The following is a 19,275-nucleotide window of genomic DNA, read 5'->3' on the forward strand; positions in this document are numbered from 1 at the left end:
CGGCGGCCTCGTTCGTCTTCTGCGATGATCGGAAAGAACCGCCCACCGGTCACGTGACGTGACTCTCGGGCTGCGCCAGGCGGATTAACAGCTCTCCGTTTTCCAGAATTCCACTTTGGCGGAAACAGCCGAACGTCGTCCCTCGAACGGAAACTGGATGCGGCGTTCCTAGCGAGGGAGGACGCCGCCTGGGAAGCCCGTCGTTCGAGGTCGTGGTTGTTTTTGAATATTTAATTTTCCGAAGCATTCATGAATTTAGTTGGAGATTCCTCCGCGGATAAATGATGATTTCGCCGTGGGACCGGTGGTACTCGACGAGCTGCTGCCTGTGCTGCCATGTTCGGACGGGCACCATTATCCTGGGCATATGGTACATGGTAAGTAGTCGAATGTTCAAGTTTAAATATCTGAAAATATATCTCAATATTTGGTGCCGCTGATTTGTTTGTTTTTTGCAGCTGTGGCTAAGTTAGCTAGCTACCGCTCGTTTCTTATTTGCTATTGTGATGCCGCCCTTAGTTTAAATGATTAAACTAATGTTAAAAAAATGTAAATGAAGTTATTTTTCTTGATTAAAAATAAGCATTTCATTTAAATATAGGTTTATTGAAAAATAGATATATATACATGACAAAATAATTTGTAGCTGTTGCTGTAAATCCGGATTTCAGTAAGCTAGCATTTATTTTTTTGTTAAATATAGAGTTATCTTCTGTTTTTAACCCCGCGATGACCTAAAGTTCTTAATTTAGTTGATAAGCCTGATAAATCCTTATCCTAGACTAAGTTAGTCCTGGTTTCTGGTTGACCTTAATACTCATCTATTACATGTCTCCAAATCTAGTTAAAGTAGGACAAGCTAGCAGCTATTATAAAACACAATTTGGTGCTTTAGCTTAGCATCAAGGAGAAACTAGTCAAATCATTGGTTTCCTGATATTTGTAATATTGATCCTGAACGGTATTTAGATAAGCATTACATCTTTTTACTCGTTTTAGAATTTGGATATTTAATGCATTTCTTAATTATTGCTAATTAAAACTGGATTTTGGGAAGGTATTTGGACAAAATTACCAATTTAAAGTTAATACCTTGGTCTTTTTGAGGGTTTTTTTCTGGCTGAAAAAAGGGAAATATTTGCAAGTCAAATTTAATGAAGCTGTTTTTTGGGAGCTAGTAGGTCCATCCGCACTCAACAGCTATCTGATAATTAATCTAATCCTTTTTAGTTGTTTTCACATTTCCTTTATTCTGAAGGTTGTACTACTACTACTACTGCTACTACTACTGTACTTTCGGCTTGTCCCGTGAGGGGTCGCCACAGCAAATCAATGTTCTCCACTTCACCCTGCCCTTTGCATCGTCCTGTCCTGAACTACTCTGACATACCGGTACTTCTCTGCAGTACCACAGTTCCTCTCTGGGCACCCTGTGATGATGATGATGATGATGATGATGATGGTGATGTCCTTTCTCTAGACAAAGACACAATGCAGCTCCTTCTGACCTTCCCTGTACTTCTCCATTGCTAGCCTCAATGCTAACATTGCGTCTGTGGTACTCTTCCTCGGCATAAAGCCATACTGCTGCTCACAAATACTTACTTCTGTCCTTAGTCGAGGCTCAACCACTTTCATTCTGAAGGTTAACTTAATTTAAATACAGGAAGGTAATATTTATATCCTGATCTCGATTTCCCCCGCAGCTCATCAACGCGGTCGTCCTGCTCATCTTGCTGTCGGCCCTCAATGACCCCGTTCAGTACCGCTACCACCTCACCAGCTCCGAGCTGGGGACCGACGTCGACGCCATGGACGATGCAAGTGAGTGCGGCTCATCCTCTGATTCAGTGCGCATTGATTTATAATCGCCTTATTCCTAGTACGGCATGTAGACTAACATTTATCAGTTTAATGCGCCTCTTCTAGTGTTGACTCGCTGGTTTAAATGAGCTCGCGTTGCTTTTTCCTGCATCCCCCCCCCCCCCCCTTCTGTGTTGACTCCCTTTGTCAGCGGTATATTTTACAACGTCATACTGAAACGCAATGCGTTTGTAAAATACATTTCCACATGTGAGGAGGAGGCTTGTTGTTAACTGATCAAAAGCAAGTTTAATCCAAAGGTCAAATAACTTTACATTAAACATCAGTGGATTTAAAAGACGTTTGCAGGGATGCAGCTGTCTTTGTTATCGCAGGCAAACTTGAATATTAATACACTAAAATCCTTCTTAACTGTATGACAACAACAAACAACGTGTCCAAACAGCCCCACGTTTTGTCCTTTTTCCCGGAACGCCGCTGTCAGATCGAAAACAGATTAGAGTGCAGGAGTATTTTCACTGCTTCCCCTCCAGCTGCCATCATCATCATCATCATCATCATCATCATCACCACCACAGTCGCCTCTGGAACACCCGACATGCTGTCACCGGCTACTCTGATTACAACTCACGGCTTTAAATCTCTGTCGGATCCCAGCGGCCGTCCTGACTGACTTCCCTTCTTCGTTGCAACAACAGAACAGGAAAAAAAACAATTCCGATGTGTGAATGATGTGGAAAAGGGCCGGTGTTCATAGCTTCATGCAGCGTTTACAGCATCTATTGTGTGAGGAACCATTTTAAAGTATAGTTTTTTATTTGTCACAATGATCTCTTCTCACGTTATACGTGTTTGTGTTTTCTGTCTGTAGATATATGCATAGCCACTGCGATATCCCTGCTGATGATCCTCATATGTGGCATGGCGACGTACGGCGCATACAAGGTAAGTGAGCAAACGATGCACACACGGAGTCTGAGCCGGAGACGCGACCCACATTTGTTCCGTCTCTTTCTCCACGCAGCAACACGCGGCTTGGATCATTCCGTTCTTCTGCTACCAAATCTTCGACTTCGCCCTGAACACTCTGGTAGCCATTAGTGTGGTTGTTTATCCCAACACGGTGCAGGACTACCTCCAGCAGCTGGTGAGAACCGCTGTCATTTCAGGCGTCATTTAGTTGCTGTGATATTATGAAACGTTAAAGAACTGAAGGACATTTTCTCCTTTATTGTGTCTGTTTTCTCGCCTCTGGGTTTTCATTTTGCCGCTCTTCCTTTTTATTCTCATCCGTCCAGCCGGGGACGTTCCCTTACAAAGAGGACATCATGTCTACCAACAACATGTGCCTCGTGGTCGCTGTCGTCCTCTTCATTGGCTGCATCCTGTCCTTCAAGGTAAGCCCATCTAGTTTCTGTATCACATTTGCCCCCCCCCCCGTGGAACGCTCTTTTTATAGACGGCATCAAATCTGATGCTGTTGCACGTCCCCTTGCAGTCTGAACCACACGGCATGTATAATGAATCCAACAGCGTGAACGTGATGAGTGTTTCGTCATCAAATAATCGCACAGTCAGAGAGCAGCGGCTCGGGGGGGGGGGGGGGGGGGGCAGGAAACCTCCCGTCGAGAGCACTTTCCCTTAATGCTCTGGGGGCTCTGAGATGAGATGGAACATGGGGTTGCCGTCATCTGTACAATCAAATCAAGTTTATTTCTCCTCTCAACTCGCTGTTCTCGGTTTATATTCCGAGCCAGGGCCAAATATAGCTGCAGTATAACGTTGAATTACGAGAAGCCGGTTTCTGCCGAGTGATTGTTGAGTCAGTTCCCTGGAAACGGAGCGGATCCGACGCCTTTAGACGGCTGAGATGGTAGAACTCGGACTGTGGCGGGACGAGCTGCAGCGTCCTCGCTGTGCATTTTGGGTTTCAGAATATTCTGTTTTTACCTCGATGAATGTGGATGAGGAGCCGGCGCCGGTTTAAGGGTCCGTCGTGTGTGTTCTGTTTTCAGGCCTACCTGATCGGCTGCGTGTGGAACTGCTACAGATTCGTGAGCGGCATGGGCACCACGGAGGTCCTGGTTTACGTCACCACCAACGACACCGCGGTGAGCGTTTGTGCTTTTGTAGTTCAACGAGTTTGTAGCATTAAATGTTCGAGGTGAGCATCACGTAGACGTCATAGTTTATAACAGTTCTGAGTAGATGAAACCCGACGCTTCCTCGAGTGGAGTCGGCGACCCGTTTATATATTTATTTACTGACGCCGACGTTGTGACCTGTTACCGACGGTAACCGATCCCGCCGGTCCTCCTCGCCGTTCGCTGGTGGGGTTTCTGAGAGGCTTTAGCGTTGTCACAGTTTCCACTCGTCTGCCTCTAATCCTCCACGGTGGCACGTAAGACATTAATCTGCCTCTAGCGCTGACGTTATTCCCCTCATGATGTGTGACGGTCAGCTCTGATGGACACAAAGCAATTCCAAATTAAATGAAGGAATTAAGTGTGGAATAACACACAGCGGGAAAATCTTTCGTTTCATCAAGAGTGAACATGGAGAAATGTAAACCTGCCTCCATCGAGGACCGAGCTGCTGCTGTCCTTTAAAATGCACAAGGGTTCTCTCTCTCTCTCTCTCTCTCTCTCTCTCTGTCTGTCCGTCTGTGTCTTTTTCTCTCTCTCTCTGTCTCCGGCTGTACTCCTCCTTTCATCTGGACATCTTACATAATTGTCCTCTCCATTCCAAGTCCTCCCTGCGATGTTTACCGGCCCTCCATGGCTGTTTCACCATTCAACCCCCCCCCCCCCCCTCTCTCTCTCCCCCTCTCTGGTTTTATAACATGTGCTGAGAGAAGCCCGTCGGGCCTCTGAAGCACACGCCGGCCTGTTTTCTAGCTTTCTTCGGGAATTGCACAAAGGTTGTGCAGAAACATGAATATTAAAGCTTGATTTCCATTTCAGGTTCTGTTGCCTCCATACGAGGAGGCGGTGGCCACCCCCCCCAAGGAGCCCCCTACCCAGGAGCCCCCTCCCAAGGAGCCCCCTCCCCAGTACATGGAGGCGTGAGAGATGCCCTCCCTGAGGAGTTTCATTGATGACGTTACATTCTTCAGTCACCGTACGAGGAGGCCAAAGCCCCCCCCACATCCCCTCTGAAGTAGTTCCTGATCGATCTCTCCCATGCCGTATTTTCCTTCCCTTCCTCCAAAGACTTTCATCACTGAAACATCATCCAAACGCTCCCCCCCCCCCCAACCCAAATTAATTTGCACTTTTCCATGAGCGAAACAGGCACCAGTATGGCCACCAACTGTTATCCCCCCGATACTGTGAATCTTTGTCTAGACGAGCTGCCGAGACAGAAAGTAAAACCGAGGACGAGTCGCACACGCTTTGTTTCTGACCAAGTCCACCCGTGAATGTGCCGTTGAGGTGTGTGTGTGTGTGTGTGAGCGTGTGTGTGTGTGTGTGTGTGAGTGAGAGAGTGTGTGAGTGAAAGCAATAACATTTTAATCACCTGGACTACGAACACCTTCAGCGACTCCTTAGACTTAGAAGCACGTGTCGGTCGTGTTTGTGGCTGACGGCAGTTTTTAGGTTGGAGTTTCTTTTGCGAGTTATTTGGGCCGTTTTCACCCAGAAGCTTCACTTTTGGTTTTGTGTTTTTGTTTTTTCCCCAAATCCCTTTAAGATGTTGCGAGTATTTGTATCCAGCGTCCATTTTGGAAGCTGTCGTGAAGGTCACGTGACAGAAAAGCACATTGTGTTACTCTTAACAATGAATCCACTTTTAATGTAGTTTGTTTTGCACGTCTAATTACATAATCAAGCTCCTCACTTGCGTTTGTAATAATGCCATCTGTCCCGCCTGCGAGCTACTAGCGCGGCGCGCCCCCCCCCTCCCAGTCAATTGTGTCCGACACTCAGAGGCGTCAGTGCGGAAACTCGCCCGGGACTTTAGTTCCGCGCGTAGCGCTTAGATAGCGCGAGTAGTAAATGTAATGAAGAGAAATTTATGAAATATAATCCAAAGTGAACCGAACTTAAACCGTTACCCCCCTACTAAATATAAAGATGTGCACCTCTTTATTAAAAACTGTCATTCTCCCTGCGTCCATCTTGCCAGAGCAGTTATTAATCCTCGTTCTCACCTGTGATATTTATACAAGATTTGATTTGTTTTTTGTTCCGATGTCCTTTCGTAACCAAATGATAAAGCTCTTGTGAAAGGACAGTTAGACAGGGTGATGACATCACGGCATTAAACCAGTGCGTTACCAATACCAGACATTCAGCTTCTGCCGGGATGGGACGGAAGAACAAAAAACATGTCAGATTTTGTTCCTTTTTATCTGAACTGCAGTTTAAACAATGGCATTCTAATCTGAGCAGAAACAAACTTTAGAGCTGGGATAATCAAATTCTCTAAAATAAAAACATGTTTTAGTCAAGCGTTATAATATCCTCCTGAGACCCAGCCCGTTAGCATGTCCTCTGTAGTGGACATTTGTTCTAAACAGCTCAGCAGAGACGCAAGGAAATCGCTCGAACAAGCCTTGAAAAAATAATGAGGAGCGTCATCTGAGGCCAAACAGCACGACGGTGCCCTCTGCTGGAGACACGACAGAAAAAAACAGAAAGATGCCACGTTCGATTTGCATCCATTTATTTTAAAAATCTGATGGGGGGGGGGGGGGGGGGGGGGCAGTTCTACTGAGGTGGTTGCTGCTGCTCTGGCATGCTCCTGATGATGTCAGAATCACCTGAAGAGGAGAAGAACAAATAATTAATGTTCTTGTTTCATCTCCTCTCCTGCTGCGACATTGAATGATGAATGGATGCTGTTCAAGGTTCAGATATTCCAAGTGTCCGTTTGACACCAGTTCAGGACACTGAAGCCATTTCAGACCAAAAAGTAGGCTTCACCAAGAATCAAAAGTAGCTTCTCACCGGGGTCGATGATGGCCAGTGTGCACACCCTGTAGTATTTGCCGCAGGCGGTGCCGAGCTCAATGTTGTTTCCGCTGTAGTGGTGGACACCGGTCTTGGCCAGTAAGGCGTAGTACTCAATCTCAGATTTCCTAGGCAGCACAGAGGTGAATGAAAATGTAAGCAAAAAAGCAGCAAATAGAAGATGATAAGTCTGATGGTGGACAGGGTACGCAAATGAAGAGAAAATAAATCAGAATGTTGAACAGACAGCCCTTTCACACACGATCATTTATGTAATTATTTACCTGAGAGCTGGACAGTTGTTGGCCAGGATGATCAGCTTGGCTTTGCCCTGACGGATCATCTTCTGAGACTGCTTGTAGCCCAGGACGTACTTTCCACTCTTCATCACCAGCTGGAGACGGGAGTTGATGGACTCCATGGACTTTTTCTGAGTAGACAGACATTTCTGATGTTAGCACACAAGCTACAAAGCCCAGCACTGCGTTCACGTGAATAGACGCTATAAGCAAACATCAGCATGGATATGAAAAGGTTAACACATCAAACAGGCACCGCGCTAGCACGTGCTGCTGGTAAATTAGCATTAGCCACACTGCCGGTGCTGCTAAAGCTACAAACGTCAGGCGACGTCAAACCGATGGACGACAGTAAAATTAGGTTGACATACATAAACATTAGCAACTACGAAAAACTGGAAACATTTACATTTTGGGTGAAAACTGTGCGTAGCGTAGCGGCGTTAGCTAGCAGACCCTCGTAGCGCAGCAGCGTTAGCTAGCAGGTCCACGTAGCGCAGCAGCGTTAGCTAGCAGGTCCACGTAGCGCAGCAGCGTTAGCTAGCAGGTCCACGTAGCGCAGCAGCGTTAGCTAGCAGGCCCTCGTAGCGTAGCAGCGTTAGCTAGCAGGCATTCGTAGCGCAGCAGCGTTAGCTAGCAGGCCCTCGTAGCGTAGCAGCGTTAGCTAGCAGGCATTCGTAGCGCAGCAGCGTTAGCTAGCAGGCCCTGGGAGAAACACTCCCCTCGTGAAGCAGCAGCCCGGCCGTCGACAGCCGCGTGCACCTCGGAGGAAGCTAACGTCACTCACCGCTTTCTTTGCAGCCACCATTTTTGCGGTTTAGTCCGGACCGGCCAACCTGTGAGCGAGATGAGGGGAAGATAAGACTGCCGTTAACGTCCAGGCTGTAACAAAACGCTCGGATTTATCAATCCCAATGATCATTTTATTTGAAAACTCAGAGCTAGCCTTACTTTGGGTTAACTCCAATATGGCCTCGGAGAGAAAGGAAGTCCCATGGTGCATTGCGCTGCTATCGGTCCCTAAACATGCGCACTCGACTACTGCGCAGATCACTCAAGTCAATCAACAATGAAAGCATGTTTACGCAATTGGATTCACGTTGATATCATTAGTTTATAAGTTATTCACATAAAGCACTTTAAGTAATGGCCGGTTCCTTTTGGATCTAAAACCTAGATCCAAAGGAAACTGACGCCCTCATTCAGAACAGAGAATAAACGGCACGGGAAACAGATCTGGAACGATTTCATTGGATTCAATAGGGAATCAAAACAACAGTTTAGGGAATCTGTGATGAGAAAAACTGGGACAAACCACTCACCGGATGACGGGCAGCTCACATCCGTCTCTGGGCAGACATGCCGGCCTGTTTTCAAGACAAACATTTTGATCGACTTTTATGGGATGAAATTAGTCTACGAATCTTTGCAGGTTAACGGTTGTTTTTACTGACTACAGAATGATGAAAGTTTTGTTGGGCCAAATACTAAAAACACATCAATGTACATATGAGGGGCAGTCTGATCTAAATACTCATAACTCTAACATCCAACAAAAGTTGCAGCTGACAATCATCCTTAGGGATGACAGCAGTCTGCTGGGTCGATTGTCCTTCACGCTGACAGATGTTTTCATTTCTTATACAAGTGTGATGAGAGCTGCTGGAGACACGACAGATCAGACAAACACAGAACGACGCCACGTTTGATTTACACCCATTTATTTTAAACAATCTGACGGGGGGGGGGGGCAGTTCTACTGAGGTGGTTGCTGCTGATCTGGCATGCTCCTGATGATGTCAGAATCACCTGAAAAGGAGAACAAAACAGAATAAATAAAGACAGAGCAAAATAAACTACAAGGTAAATGTCACAAAGGGAGCAGAAAACACTGGCAGGAGAATCCCAGTGGGCGTCTGCAGCAAGTCCAAACGTTTTAATGATCACAGCCACTGAAGAAATCTTTGCAGATTCAAGTTACAAAGATTATTTCTAAAATGTTGTCAGAAGGTCGTCAGATCTGCATCGCGTCAATTTCCCCTCATCCACCGCAGAGCCCTTTCCCTTCACAAACGATCTATTGAAATGATTGATTGATTAACGGGACATTTCACGGCACTCTTCTGGTGCTTTTCTGCAGGAGACGCATTTCGATTCCAGCACTTCCGGCGCTCGACTGAACTTACAAATGACCGCGCGTTGTCGTTGGCAGGTTTTTAAATTTTGCTTCTCGTTTCATCTTCATGGCAAACAGACCAAAAAGTAGGCTTCACCAAGAATCAAAAGTAGCTTCTCACCAGCGTCGATGATGGCCAGTGTGCACACCCTGTAGTATTTGCCGCAGGCGGTGCCGAGCTCAATGTTGTTTCCGCTGTAGTGGTGGACACCGGTCTTGGCCAGCATGGCGTAGTACTCAATCTCAGATTTCCTAGGCAGCACAGAGCACAGCACAAATAGAAGATTATAAATCTGATGAAGGAATGGGCACCCAAATGAGGAGAAAATAAATCAGAATGTTGAACAGACAGCCCTTTCACACATAATTTATGTAATTATTTACCTGAGAGCTGGACAGTTGTTGGCCAGGATAACCAGCTTGGCTTTGCCCTGACGGATCATCTTCTGAGACTGCTTGTAGCCCAGGACGTACTTTCCACTCTTCATCACCAGCTGGAGACGGGAGTTGATGGACTCCATGGACTTTTTCTGAGTAGACAGACATTTCTGATGTTAGCACACAAGCTACAAAGCCCAGCACTGCGTTCACGTGAATAGACACTATAAGCAAACGTCAGCATGGATATGAAAAGGTTAACACACCAAACAGGCACCGCCTTAGCATGTGCTGCTGGTAAATTAGCATTAGCCACACTGCCGGTGCTGCTAAAGCTACAAACGTCAGGCGACGTCAAACCGATGGACGACAGTAAAATTAAGTTGACATACATAAACATTAGCAACTACGAAAAACTGGAAACATTTACATTTTGGGTGAAAACTGTGCGTAGCGTAGCAGCGTTAGCTAGCAGGTCCTCGTAGCGCAGCAGCGTTAGCTAGCAGGTCCTCGTAGCGCAGCAGCGCTAGCTAGCAGGCATTCGTAGCGTAGCAGCGTTAGCTAGCAGGTCCTCGTAGCGCAGCAGCGTTAGCTAGCAGGTCCTCGTAGCGCAGCAGCGTTAGCTAGCAGGCATTCGTAGCGTAGCAGCGTTAGCTAGCAGGCATTCGTAGCGCAGCAGCGTTAGCTAGCAGGCCCTGGGAGAAACACTCCCCTCGTGAAGCAGCAGCCCGGCCGTCGATAGCCGCGTGCACCCCGGAGGAAGCTAACGCCACTCACCGCTTTCTTTGCAGCCACCATTTTTGCGGTTTAGTCCGGACCGGCAAACCTGTGAGCGAGATGAGGGGAAGATAAGACTGCCGTTAACGTTCAGGCTGTAAGAAAACGTTCCGATTCATCAATCCCAATGATTACACGTAGTCGTCGACTTACAACCTATCCTGCTAGCGACTGTTCGACTATATAACCACGCTCGTCCGTTGTTTATTCGTCTGTTTACGACATGCCGGAAAGCGAGCTAATCGAGCGTGCGACAGTTTCTGCTGTCTCTACCGAGACATCTCTTTATACTTCGATATTTTCCGTATCATGACGCAGCATAATATACTTACGGTAATTTTAAAATGGGGCGATTTACGACAGAGTCGGAATAAGTCGACGACTACATGTATTTTATTTGAAAGATCAGAGCTCGCCTTACTGTGAGTTAACTCCAATATGGCGTCGGAGAGAAAGGAAGTCCCATGGTGCATCGCGGTGTTCCTAGACATGCGCACTCGACTACTGCGCAGATCACTCAAATCAATGCCGTGGCCCTGCGTGAGAATAAAGGACAATAAATGAATAATATTTAATAACTATTACCGTATGACTTATAAATAAAAACACACAAGGAAAGCAATTTGGAATATATAAACCCTTACTTTCAACCTTTCAGTGTATATCTCTAATATTAAATGCACAGTAGGCTAAAATGCAAGTGTACCCCAATTTTTCAAAGAAATCTTGATAACAGCCGCTATCCGGATCCGATCCGGATGGAATTCGGTGGTGAGATAGAGATCCCCACCCTACATGACTGTGTCAAATTCCATAAACATCAGTCAATAATTAACCGAGATATTGAGGAACAAATTATGAAGTCCCATTTACTGCAATGTAAAGAAACATTTCAAGGTGATCCAGAATCAAGTATCTCTTCTGGATCATCACCAAAATTTAATCATCTGTTCCTGGTAACATTCCCAACATTTCATCAAGATCCGCCCGGAAGATTTTGAGATATGTTGCCAACAGACAGACGGACAGACAGACGCGGGAAAAACCAGAACCTCCTTGGCGGAGGTAATGAACGTCTTTCACCTCAAGTTGCGTGTTTTTGTATCCTGATATGTTGCTTCAGTTTTTAATTTAATACATTTTCTACCTCTAAGTAGGCGTTTGTTAGTTACAAAGTTTTCCTTATACATGTTTCTTTTGTGGTCAATTAACTGACTTGCTAGAAAAAAAGAGAAACATACAAGTTCATTTTCCCCACCCCAAAAGGTAACCCTTGACTGAATAATGTATTTTTGGCCCCGGCGCCAGCCTCCTGGGAACCGCCTGAGTTACATCACACAACAAAAGCCTACATTTCACATGCGCGCCCGCCAAACAGCCACAGGTGGAGGAACCACGACGCGCAATTGCGCACGGGACTAAAGGAATTTGACGCCAAGTCCGTCTTGTTTTCTTCTCCAGGGGATTCTTTGAACACTAAACTATCTTTAGAACTACAACCTCTCCTCACCTGACTCTGAAGTTAACCGTCCAGACATCCATGTGTACAGGACAGGATGGGATGCTCCACCAGTTCCCAAACTTCAGCGGTAGATACGACTCGACCCAACACGAAACCCGAGGAGAGCAACGGAGCCAGCACGACAGGTAATCTTCACAACATACAGAAACTATAATAGTATATAATAGTCACTATTGAAAGCAACGATCTCTTCTCCAAAAACAAGTTTGACATATTGTAGTTTCATAAATTGCATCGCTCTCAAAAAGTGCTGCACTTGGAATCACTTTAGAAACATTAATAGATGTTAAATCTCCCAAAATATCTATTCACCATTCATATTATGTTTTAAAAGATTATTCAAGACAAAAGCAGTCATCAAATTTACACGTGCCGGTGGACATGAAGCCATTAATGATGCCCACTGCTATTTATGAATACAGATGCATCATACATTTATCGATCATCAGTTCTGTGGTATCTTTTATTTATCCACAGAGACAGGATGGGAAAGTTTATTGTGATTGTTTAACAGTGGGCTCTGGCACTGTTCCCACGTAGAGACAGTGGCATGCAAGTAGATTTGGTGACAGTCTATGGTTTCAATAGGAAATAGAGAAGCCACCTTGGTCACTCCTTTGTTGTCGTGGCTCTGCGATGACCCAGCTGTGGTGCAAACTAGTAGCCGTTTCAAGGTACACCACCGAAACTGGATTCTGTGTTTGCATTTAGAAATGTTAAGGAAGGGAAGAAATATATATATATATATATATATGTGCAGGATCAATAAATTTACATAGAAGGTACATACCTTACATTTAAGGTATTTTTATTTTAGCAGATTCAGTTATTTTTGGCAATTACAAAATGGGACTTGACCGTTCTGCAGGCTGCGGCGTTATTTGAAAGAATTCAAAGAATGACAACTGAAAAATTGGAAAGTCTCACTAAGTGGGACCCGATAAGTGAAGGTGCTCTCTTGCTTTCATTCTGTAAAATCATTAAAGGGTCTTACAGTTTTATATTGTGCAATAAAAGCATGTTCAGGTATGTGACTATGCTGAATGGATAGACATAGAAAATGTGGGAAGAGACGACACTCCAGATGATCTATGGAAATCCTTGGAATGCAAATTCTTCAGAAAAAAAGCGCTCAAGAAGGAAGTGATGTCACTGATGAGAGCTTTGAGGTTAAGGTTTATTTAGAACGGGTAACACAATCGTTAAACCTTTGTGAAGTCAGTGGAGGTCTCCCTATTATATTTCCTACTTCCTGCATAATGATCCACGGCAGGTAGCGGCAGTGTTTGATGTCGAATTTTCCCTATCAGTTTAAAAAGTAAGACATAATCAATTATAATAGTACTTTTTTAGAGGTGTTTACACAGTTAGTGTTCTTTCTATTCAGGTTAAAGTTGCAGCTTTGCATGTTCCAGTGGCCACAAAGTGGACTCAGAACGCTAGGAGCCCCTTTGTCTGCAGGAGAGTCTTATTTTAACAGTTGCTTCGTTCTCATTTATATTCGTGCTCGCAACAGGAGCAGCCAACGAAAATGGAAAAATAGCAGAGGACAGTGAAACTATTCCGGACCAGGCGCCTGCTCAAAGCAGCAACGTGCAGCCTGCAGAGGAACCTGCTGCAACCACCACCGCCGCAGCACCCCCTGCAGGAGGGGAGCCCCCGCCCGCTGCAGCCAGCCCACCCGCAGGAGCATCAGCACCTCCGGAAGCGGCAGAGACAGCAGTCAGCTCGTCAGAGCCGGCAGCCGCGCCTCCTGAGCAAGGTAGGCTCGACTCACCTTGTAACGATTACTGCGTTTGAATGCAGTTTTCAGGTACGAGTATTTTATTTGTGCTCGACTACAATCACACATTTGTAGACGTGAGCTACTGATTGGTTTTCCCATGACATATAAAATGTAAATCAAATTAAATTCTAATTATTATGTGAAGTTACACATCCACACATCCTCTGCAGACACAAATGTGGCGGGTCATAAGTGAAGCTGCAGCTTCTACGATGCACCGCCATATTTTTTAGAACACTTCCTAATTACTTCGGTTATCCTTAGAGATTTGGCCAATTTCTTCCTAAATTTTTAGGACTCCTCAAATGTTGTTATGGATTGTTTCCTCTGAAATAATCTTCACCAGACTTGTCAGATCAGTTCTTGCAAAGTTCTAAAACATGCAAGATGACGGCGAATTGCGTATCTCTGTGGGCGTATAGGAACGGGACAGCGTGTTCAAACTTCAGACCGGGACTTTTTAACTCTCTGACAAATCATACAATTGTTCCCCGTAATCTGAGAACTGCATGCGGGGGGGGGGGGGGGGGCAGGTTGCTGCAGCACCCAGGTACAAGACATCCCTCTGACACGTAACCAGGTGGTATCCAGCAACACCCAGACATGACTTTGGCCTCTTTTAAACACAGCATGGGAATCAGAGGTCTTTAAGGTCAAGAGGTCAGCTCTTATTTTCCTCATTATCTCCGGTCTGCTCCTTGTCACTGCTTGGCCGTGACAGTCTTCTTAACCCCCCCCCCCCAACTCGGTTCAGCCTCCTTTTGAGCAGCTTAACCACAGCCTTGTGTTTTAGCCAGCATGCAGCGCCTGTGTGTCGCCAACACCGTGTTGTCACCACGGTCTCATGAAGGTGCAATCTGAGTCCACAGAGAAACTAGAGCACGCTAACACATACAGGCCGAAGCGGAGCTCCTGATTCACAGCCAATGAAGAGAGAGGATTAAGTTTCACGCCTCCGTTAGAGGTCTGTGTCATTTAAAATTTGACACGACTCAAAGGGAGTTGTATTTTGTGATGCTTGGACATTGAGAAAGACGTGTATTAAAATCAACTTTGGTATATTTCAGGTTGATTAATGTTTCTGTTAATGTGTCATTTTCCACCTTAACAGAAAAAGCCGAGACCACAGCGACCGATTCGGGGCCCAAACCAGAGTCGACGCCAGGTGAGTCCCGTTTTAACACGACGTCATATAATCCATGTTTCCCCAAAAAATAAATGAGATCGGAAGCACTTTCAGGATGAAGAGGCCATATATGGAAAATTAGATCCTAGTTTAGTATTTCCTGTCATCTGAAAATACAGATTTAGTCCAATCTGGTCCCAGGTGAGAGCGATGTGGGTGTGGTTTAGAAACGACACCACGTGGTTGGTCCTGCCCAACGATGGTATCTCTTCATTGGCTGTGTTTAAATGTCACTTAGAAAAATGAATATCAGAAGAAGTAAAGCTGGAAAATATATATTTCTTGAAATCAAAGTACCCAAGATATACGAGTGGAGAGTGTTAAAAACGAAGCATTAGCAGATCATGTGAATTCACATCGGAGGCTTCTGACCACTGTTCCAAATGTAGAACAATTTCCATTATTGATTATTGGCATCCATATATAACGGCTCCGACCTGCTTCCGCATCTGAACAGGCCTGCAGCCGCAGTCTTTGTGTCCTTTCAAGACTTCAAAGCCAGTTGAGGCAAATTAATTATTGTTTCCCTGAAGCGATGAATAAAAGTGACTTTGCCTTAGCGTGACCAACATTCCATCCGTCCTAACAGAAAAGGCAGAGACCACAGCGACAGAACCGAGCACAGAGGGGGCGCCAGGTGAGTGACACCTGAACGCAGCGTCACACAAGCCGCCTGAAACCTCCTGAACCCGTTTCCTCTTCCCGACTTCAGCTCCCAGTGAGTGAAGGTCAACACGGCTTGACTGCTCGCGTCTGAAAAGACGTCGCCTCGTTGCCAAGACGTAGACCCTGCGATGACGCCTTCAGTCGGGGTTCACCAGTCATCACTGTGCCTACTTCCTCCCGTTTCTACCGTACACACAGCGCTTCATTTAATTTTCAGAGGATGTCAGAATGACTTGAGATTTCTTATTTATGCCTCATAGAGAAAATTAAAGTAGCAGATTTACTGAAGCATTACGTTTTTATCTTGAATTCCTGAGTCTACTGTGCACTTTTCTCTAATATAATTATAAGAAGAAAATCGAAGCCAAAATTACGTCACTTGTTTTAAGTATTCATCTTTGTAGGCCGCAGGCTTTGATTTTACAAAGTAAAACAGAATAGAAACCTGCACTGTGGCATTTAAAAAAACGTTTTCTATTTCTACTTCATTGATAAAAGGCCCTTTTTTTGGTTCTGATGTATCATGATTTATTGCTGGGAATAAATAATAAAAATCTGCAATAATCTATGAACTGTTAAAAACAACAACTTTTGTTTGCAATGTAGGGTAAATAACATTCAAGGATAAGAGATCTTAATAAATAAAAAGTATTTATCAGAGATAACATAAATCAAATGTGTTATTTTCTAATGGTGAATCACAGAGAAGAAGATGCCTGCTGTTACCATGGAAATCTACACTGACTTTAGCCTTTATTGTACTGTCTGAAATACAATCACGCCTCACATGTGCAGCGATGATGTCACTCGCCGATGAGACTACAACTTGTTTGTGAAACCTTTGGCTGGATCGGAGTCCGACATCGGGCCGAGAACGGCGACTGCTTCAATTTCCACCAATCCACCCTGCAGAGAGAGAGGAGAGAGATGCAGCACATCGACAGCAGGGGCAGGAAGGACCCCCCCCACAATAAGGAGGACACTGCAGTGAAATGCAGCCATGATTGTGTTCTTAAGAGGCTCTGACACTGGAATAACACACCTGAAAATGTGAACGCTTTAGCTTTAGTTATAAGATAAGCAAAGAACTGATCTGATGATGGTGCAGAGCCTGCTGCAGTTTTATTATAGCAGAAGGGTTTTGTTTGGTTCTTACTCTGGGCAGAGCGGCGACCTGGTAGGCGGCTCTGGCAGGGAAGTTACTGCTGAAAACTGCAAGGAGAACATATCATCATTCCTCTGAACAGGGTCAGGCGAAGGTCCCCGGCTGTGGTTCAGGGCTGAGCAGGTGAGAGGCAGGTCGATACCTGGAGTCGGCCTGAGCCGCAAAGCTTGCTAAAAAAGGTTTGGGTTACATCCGTGTGCTCGGACAGCGGTGTCCGTTTCCACCGCAGTGGGCTTCCAATTCAGGTATCCTAGCAACAACGGATTCAAGGACCCCAAAGCCACAGAACACATTAAAGCCACACATCAAAGTCAAATATGTGATTATGATGGCGTTTGAAGAACTCTGGGGCGGAGCCGTTTTCTGTGAACCGAAAGTACAGCTATAGTTATATAACCGTTATGTTACGATATATAGCTGTTAAATAACTGTGATGCAACTGGAAGGCTGACTTGTAGTTCACGCTCGTCACTATTGTAGCGTGAACTACAAATCAGCCTTACAGGTACAGGATGAGCTGTACAGTTTTGGTTAAACACCCCCCCCTAGTGGTAACGTTTATACACTTCCAAGAATATAAAGATAACATTAAACTGCACTATTATTACTTTTTTTCTCAGCGTGAAAGTGAAGGAAATGAATGATGCATTCTTACATGATTTGTAAACCTCGTTTACCCCGTTATAGTCATTCATATCTGCAAGCAGCACAGTCGTCTTCACCACTGCGACCAAAGAGAATTGATGTGAGAATATTCAAATCACACAGAAGATAGATAAGCATCAGCTGTTCCCGGAGGGAGCGCCGTGTTCTCACCGTTGGTGTAGTCGCAGCCAGCAGCTTTCAGGATTTCCCCCATATTGATGAGGGCCTGTGGGAAGAGAGGATCCCGTTTTTCATGGTTGGATTTTCTTTACATAGATAGAAACCAACTCAATGAACCACTGTCAGCATATTGATTTTTTTTTTTTTCACTTTGTTTGGATTTTTTCTTATAGCTCAGTTTATTTTCAACTTGAAATTTCATTTAGAAAACGCAGCGGCCACTGTGAAACCTTACCTGCTTAGTCTGAGCCTGCACTCCTCCATCAACCAACTGACCGGAGTCCACGTCCATCCCCAGCTGACCGGAGATATACATCATTCTGTCCACAACCACCGCCTGGCTGAGAGACAGAACACACACCTCATTTCACTTCACACTCCATTCAAGAAGAACAAAAATCGGAAACCAGAATTTACTAAATCTACACACAAGTCCTTACGTCTGTTTTGTGTTTAATTATCAAGTCAACAGAAGATAATATTTAACCGACGGACACCAAAGATAAACACTAGCTAAACAAACTTGAATCTAACTCTAGCTTTGTGAGCAGATCCTAAACAAGGATCTCTTCATAACTCTAAACAAAGTTTTGGGGTAACTTAAAAATAAGCATTCATTTTTTTTATATTTATCTATTAAATAAACGAGATGCATTCAATTCTCCAAACAAAAGGCGAGAGGAGTACAAAGATTAGTTACTTCCTTCTACTTCTGGTGCCCTAATCAATTTCCTGATGACGTCATTGAAAGTCTGGTGGAACTTTGCCACAGGAACACCCCTAAATTTGTGACATTGCATAAACAGAATTAAAAATATATATAAAAAAACAAATTATTTAACAATTTCTATGAACTTTAAAAAACATTTTTTAACATGAGAGCATTAACGTATTTTCCATTCCTAAATATTTTATAAAGTGCGCAGACTCTCAATATTTCTAACACTTACCTAATTACTCCTTGTTTGTAAGGAAGTTTTGATATGTGAATGATTTCTCGACGTATGGCTGCCATTGTCGGTCTAAAGAGGTTACAGCAGCTGCTCAAAATACACCTCCGCGTCGACTTTTGCCCAGGTGATTATTAAATAGGTCCCGCCCCTCAGCAAATACTGCCCTATCCTTGAGCTCCCCACTCAAACCACCCACCTGCAGTTATTAGTTAACAAGTTGTGAAGTTTTCATACCTGTATGGACCGACAACAGCAGCCATGTTTACCAGAAGCTTTTTTCTTTTCTTTTTTAAGAGTTTTATTTCAAAACAAACAAATATACAAAGTTTCCTCGAGAAACTTGCTAGGGAGGGAGTTCACCGAGATGAAAGGATCAGAGGTCCAACCCACGAGCTTTGATTGACAGACCAAGTCATTCTGCTGGAAAAGGACGTCATGAAATAAAAATGGACCCCCCCCCCCCTCCCCCCCTCATGTCTTTCTCTCTGCATCCTCACTCGTTCTGTAGGTCCACCACGCCCTCTGGTGGTGTGGGGCGGTGAGGCATGAAATTCAATATACTACAAAAACGACGTTTTTATGGAGCTAATTTTGAATCTTTTGGGCTTCCATATTTCCGAAGGCATCATCTATAAATGTGAGAACCTAAATGTAAAAACAAATATTCACAAGCATCAAACATTTAATGTTCTATCCTTGAAATACACGTGGAGATGAACATTTTATATTAATATTTAAACATTAGGTTTGAATCTGGATTATA

The 19,275-nt window shown here is 44.6% G+C and overlaps 5 protein-coding genes across 8 annotated transcripts; 2 read left to right on the forward strand and 3 right to left on the reverse strand.

Moving 5' to 3' along the window:
- Positions 1–142: 142 nt before the first annotated feature.
- laptm4b (lysosomal protein transmembrane 4 beta) lies at positions 143–5,931 on the forward strand. Its single transcript, XM_068747282.1, has 7 exons — positions 143–377; positions 1,707–1,824; positions 2,696–2,769; positions 2,849–2,971; positions 3,123–3,221; positions 3,840–3,935; positions 4,788–5,931. Exons 1-7 carry the CDS (start codon positions 282–284, stop codon positions 4,890–4,892), a joined length of 711 nt encoding a protein of 236 aa, XP_068603383.1. The 5' UTR covers positions 143–281; the 3' UTR covers positions 4,893–5,931.
- Positions 5,932–6,509: 578 nt separating this feature from the next.
- On the reverse strand, positions 6,510–8,061 carry LOC137903034 (large ribosomal subunit protein eL30-like). The gene is made up of 5 exons (XM_068747154.1): positions 8,030–8,061; positions 7,866–7,914; positions 7,064–7,209; positions 6,777–6,907; positions 6,510–6,589 (listed from the first exon to the last, which is right to left on the reverse strand). The coding sequence occupies exons 2-5, from the start codon at positions 7,884–7,886 to the stop codon at positions 6,537–6,539; spliced, it is 351 nt and encodes a 116-aa protein (XP_068603255.1). The 5' UTR covers positions 7,887–7,914; positions 8,030–8,061; the 3' UTR covers positions 6,510–6,536.
- Positions 8,062–8,782: 721 nt separating this feature from the next.
- On the reverse strand, positions 8,783–10,876 carry LOC137903011 (large ribosomal subunit protein eL30). 3 transcript variants are annotated; one of them, XM_068747126.1, is made up of 5 exons: positions 10,831–10,876; positions 10,410–10,458; positions 9,639–9,784; positions 9,376–9,506; positions 8,783–8,887 (listed from the first exon to the last, which is right to left on the reverse strand). In XM_068747126.1, exons 2-5 carry the CDS (start codon positions 10,428–10,430, stop codon positions 8,835–8,837), a joined length of 351 nt encoding a protein of 116 aa, XP_068603227.1. In that variant the 5' UTR covers positions 10,431–10,458; positions 10,831–10,876; the 3' UTR covers positions 8,783–8,834. The 3 variants fall into 3 exon arrangements, with proteins under 3 accessions (XP_068603227.1, XP_068603229.1, XP_068603230.1); XM_068747128.1 differs by having other exon boundaries at positions 10,742–10,857; XM_068747129.1 differs by lacking the exon at positions 10,831–10,876 and adding an exon at positions 10,563–10,648.
- A 1,089-nt stretch (positions 10,877–11,965) lies between these two features.
- Positions 11,966–15,629, forward strand: LOC137903388 (large ribosomal subunit protein eL22-like). Its single transcript, XM_068747540.1, has 5 exons — positions 11,966–12,056; positions 13,448–13,693; positions 14,829–14,882; positions 15,493–15,540; positions 15,616–15,629. The coding sequence occupies exons 1-5, from the start codon at positions 11,966–11,968 to the stop codon at positions 15,627–15,629; spliced, it is 453 nt and encodes a 150-aa protein (XP_068603641.1).
- A 615-nt stretch (positions 15,630–16,244) lies between these two features.
- Positions 16,245–18,957, reverse strand: LOC137903128 (2-iminobutanoate/2-iminopropanoate deaminase-like). Of its 2 annotated transcripts, none has more exons than XM_068747261.1 (6): positions 18,873–18,957; positions 17,795–17,900; positions 17,551–17,605; positions 17,390–17,458; positions 16,726–16,781; positions 16,245–16,475 (listed from the first exon to the last, which is right to left on the reverse strand). In XM_068747261.1, exons 1-6 carry the CDS (start codon positions 18,947–18,949, stop codon positions 16,389–16,391), a joined length of 450 nt encoding a protein of 149 aa, XP_068603362.1. In that variant the 5' UTR covers positions 18,950–18,957; the 3' UTR covers positions 16,245–16,388. The 2 variants fall into 2 exon arrangements, with proteins under 2 accessions (XP_068603362.1, XP_068603363.1); XM_068747262.1 differs by lacking the exon at positions 18,873–18,957 and adding an exon at positions 18,510–18,574.
- Between the last annotated feature and the right edge of the window lie 318 nt (positions 18,958–19,275).

The sequence above is a fragment of the Brachionichthys hirsutus genome, chromosome 13 (assembly GCF_040956055.1).
Source record: "Brachionichthys hirsutus isolate HB-005 chromosome 13, CSIRO-AGI_Bhir_v1, whole genome shotgun sequence".
NCBI classification, from domain to species: domain Eukaryota; kingdom Metazoa; phylum Chordata; class Actinopteri; order Lophiiformes; family Brachionichthyidae; genus Brachionichthys; species Brachionichthys hirsutus.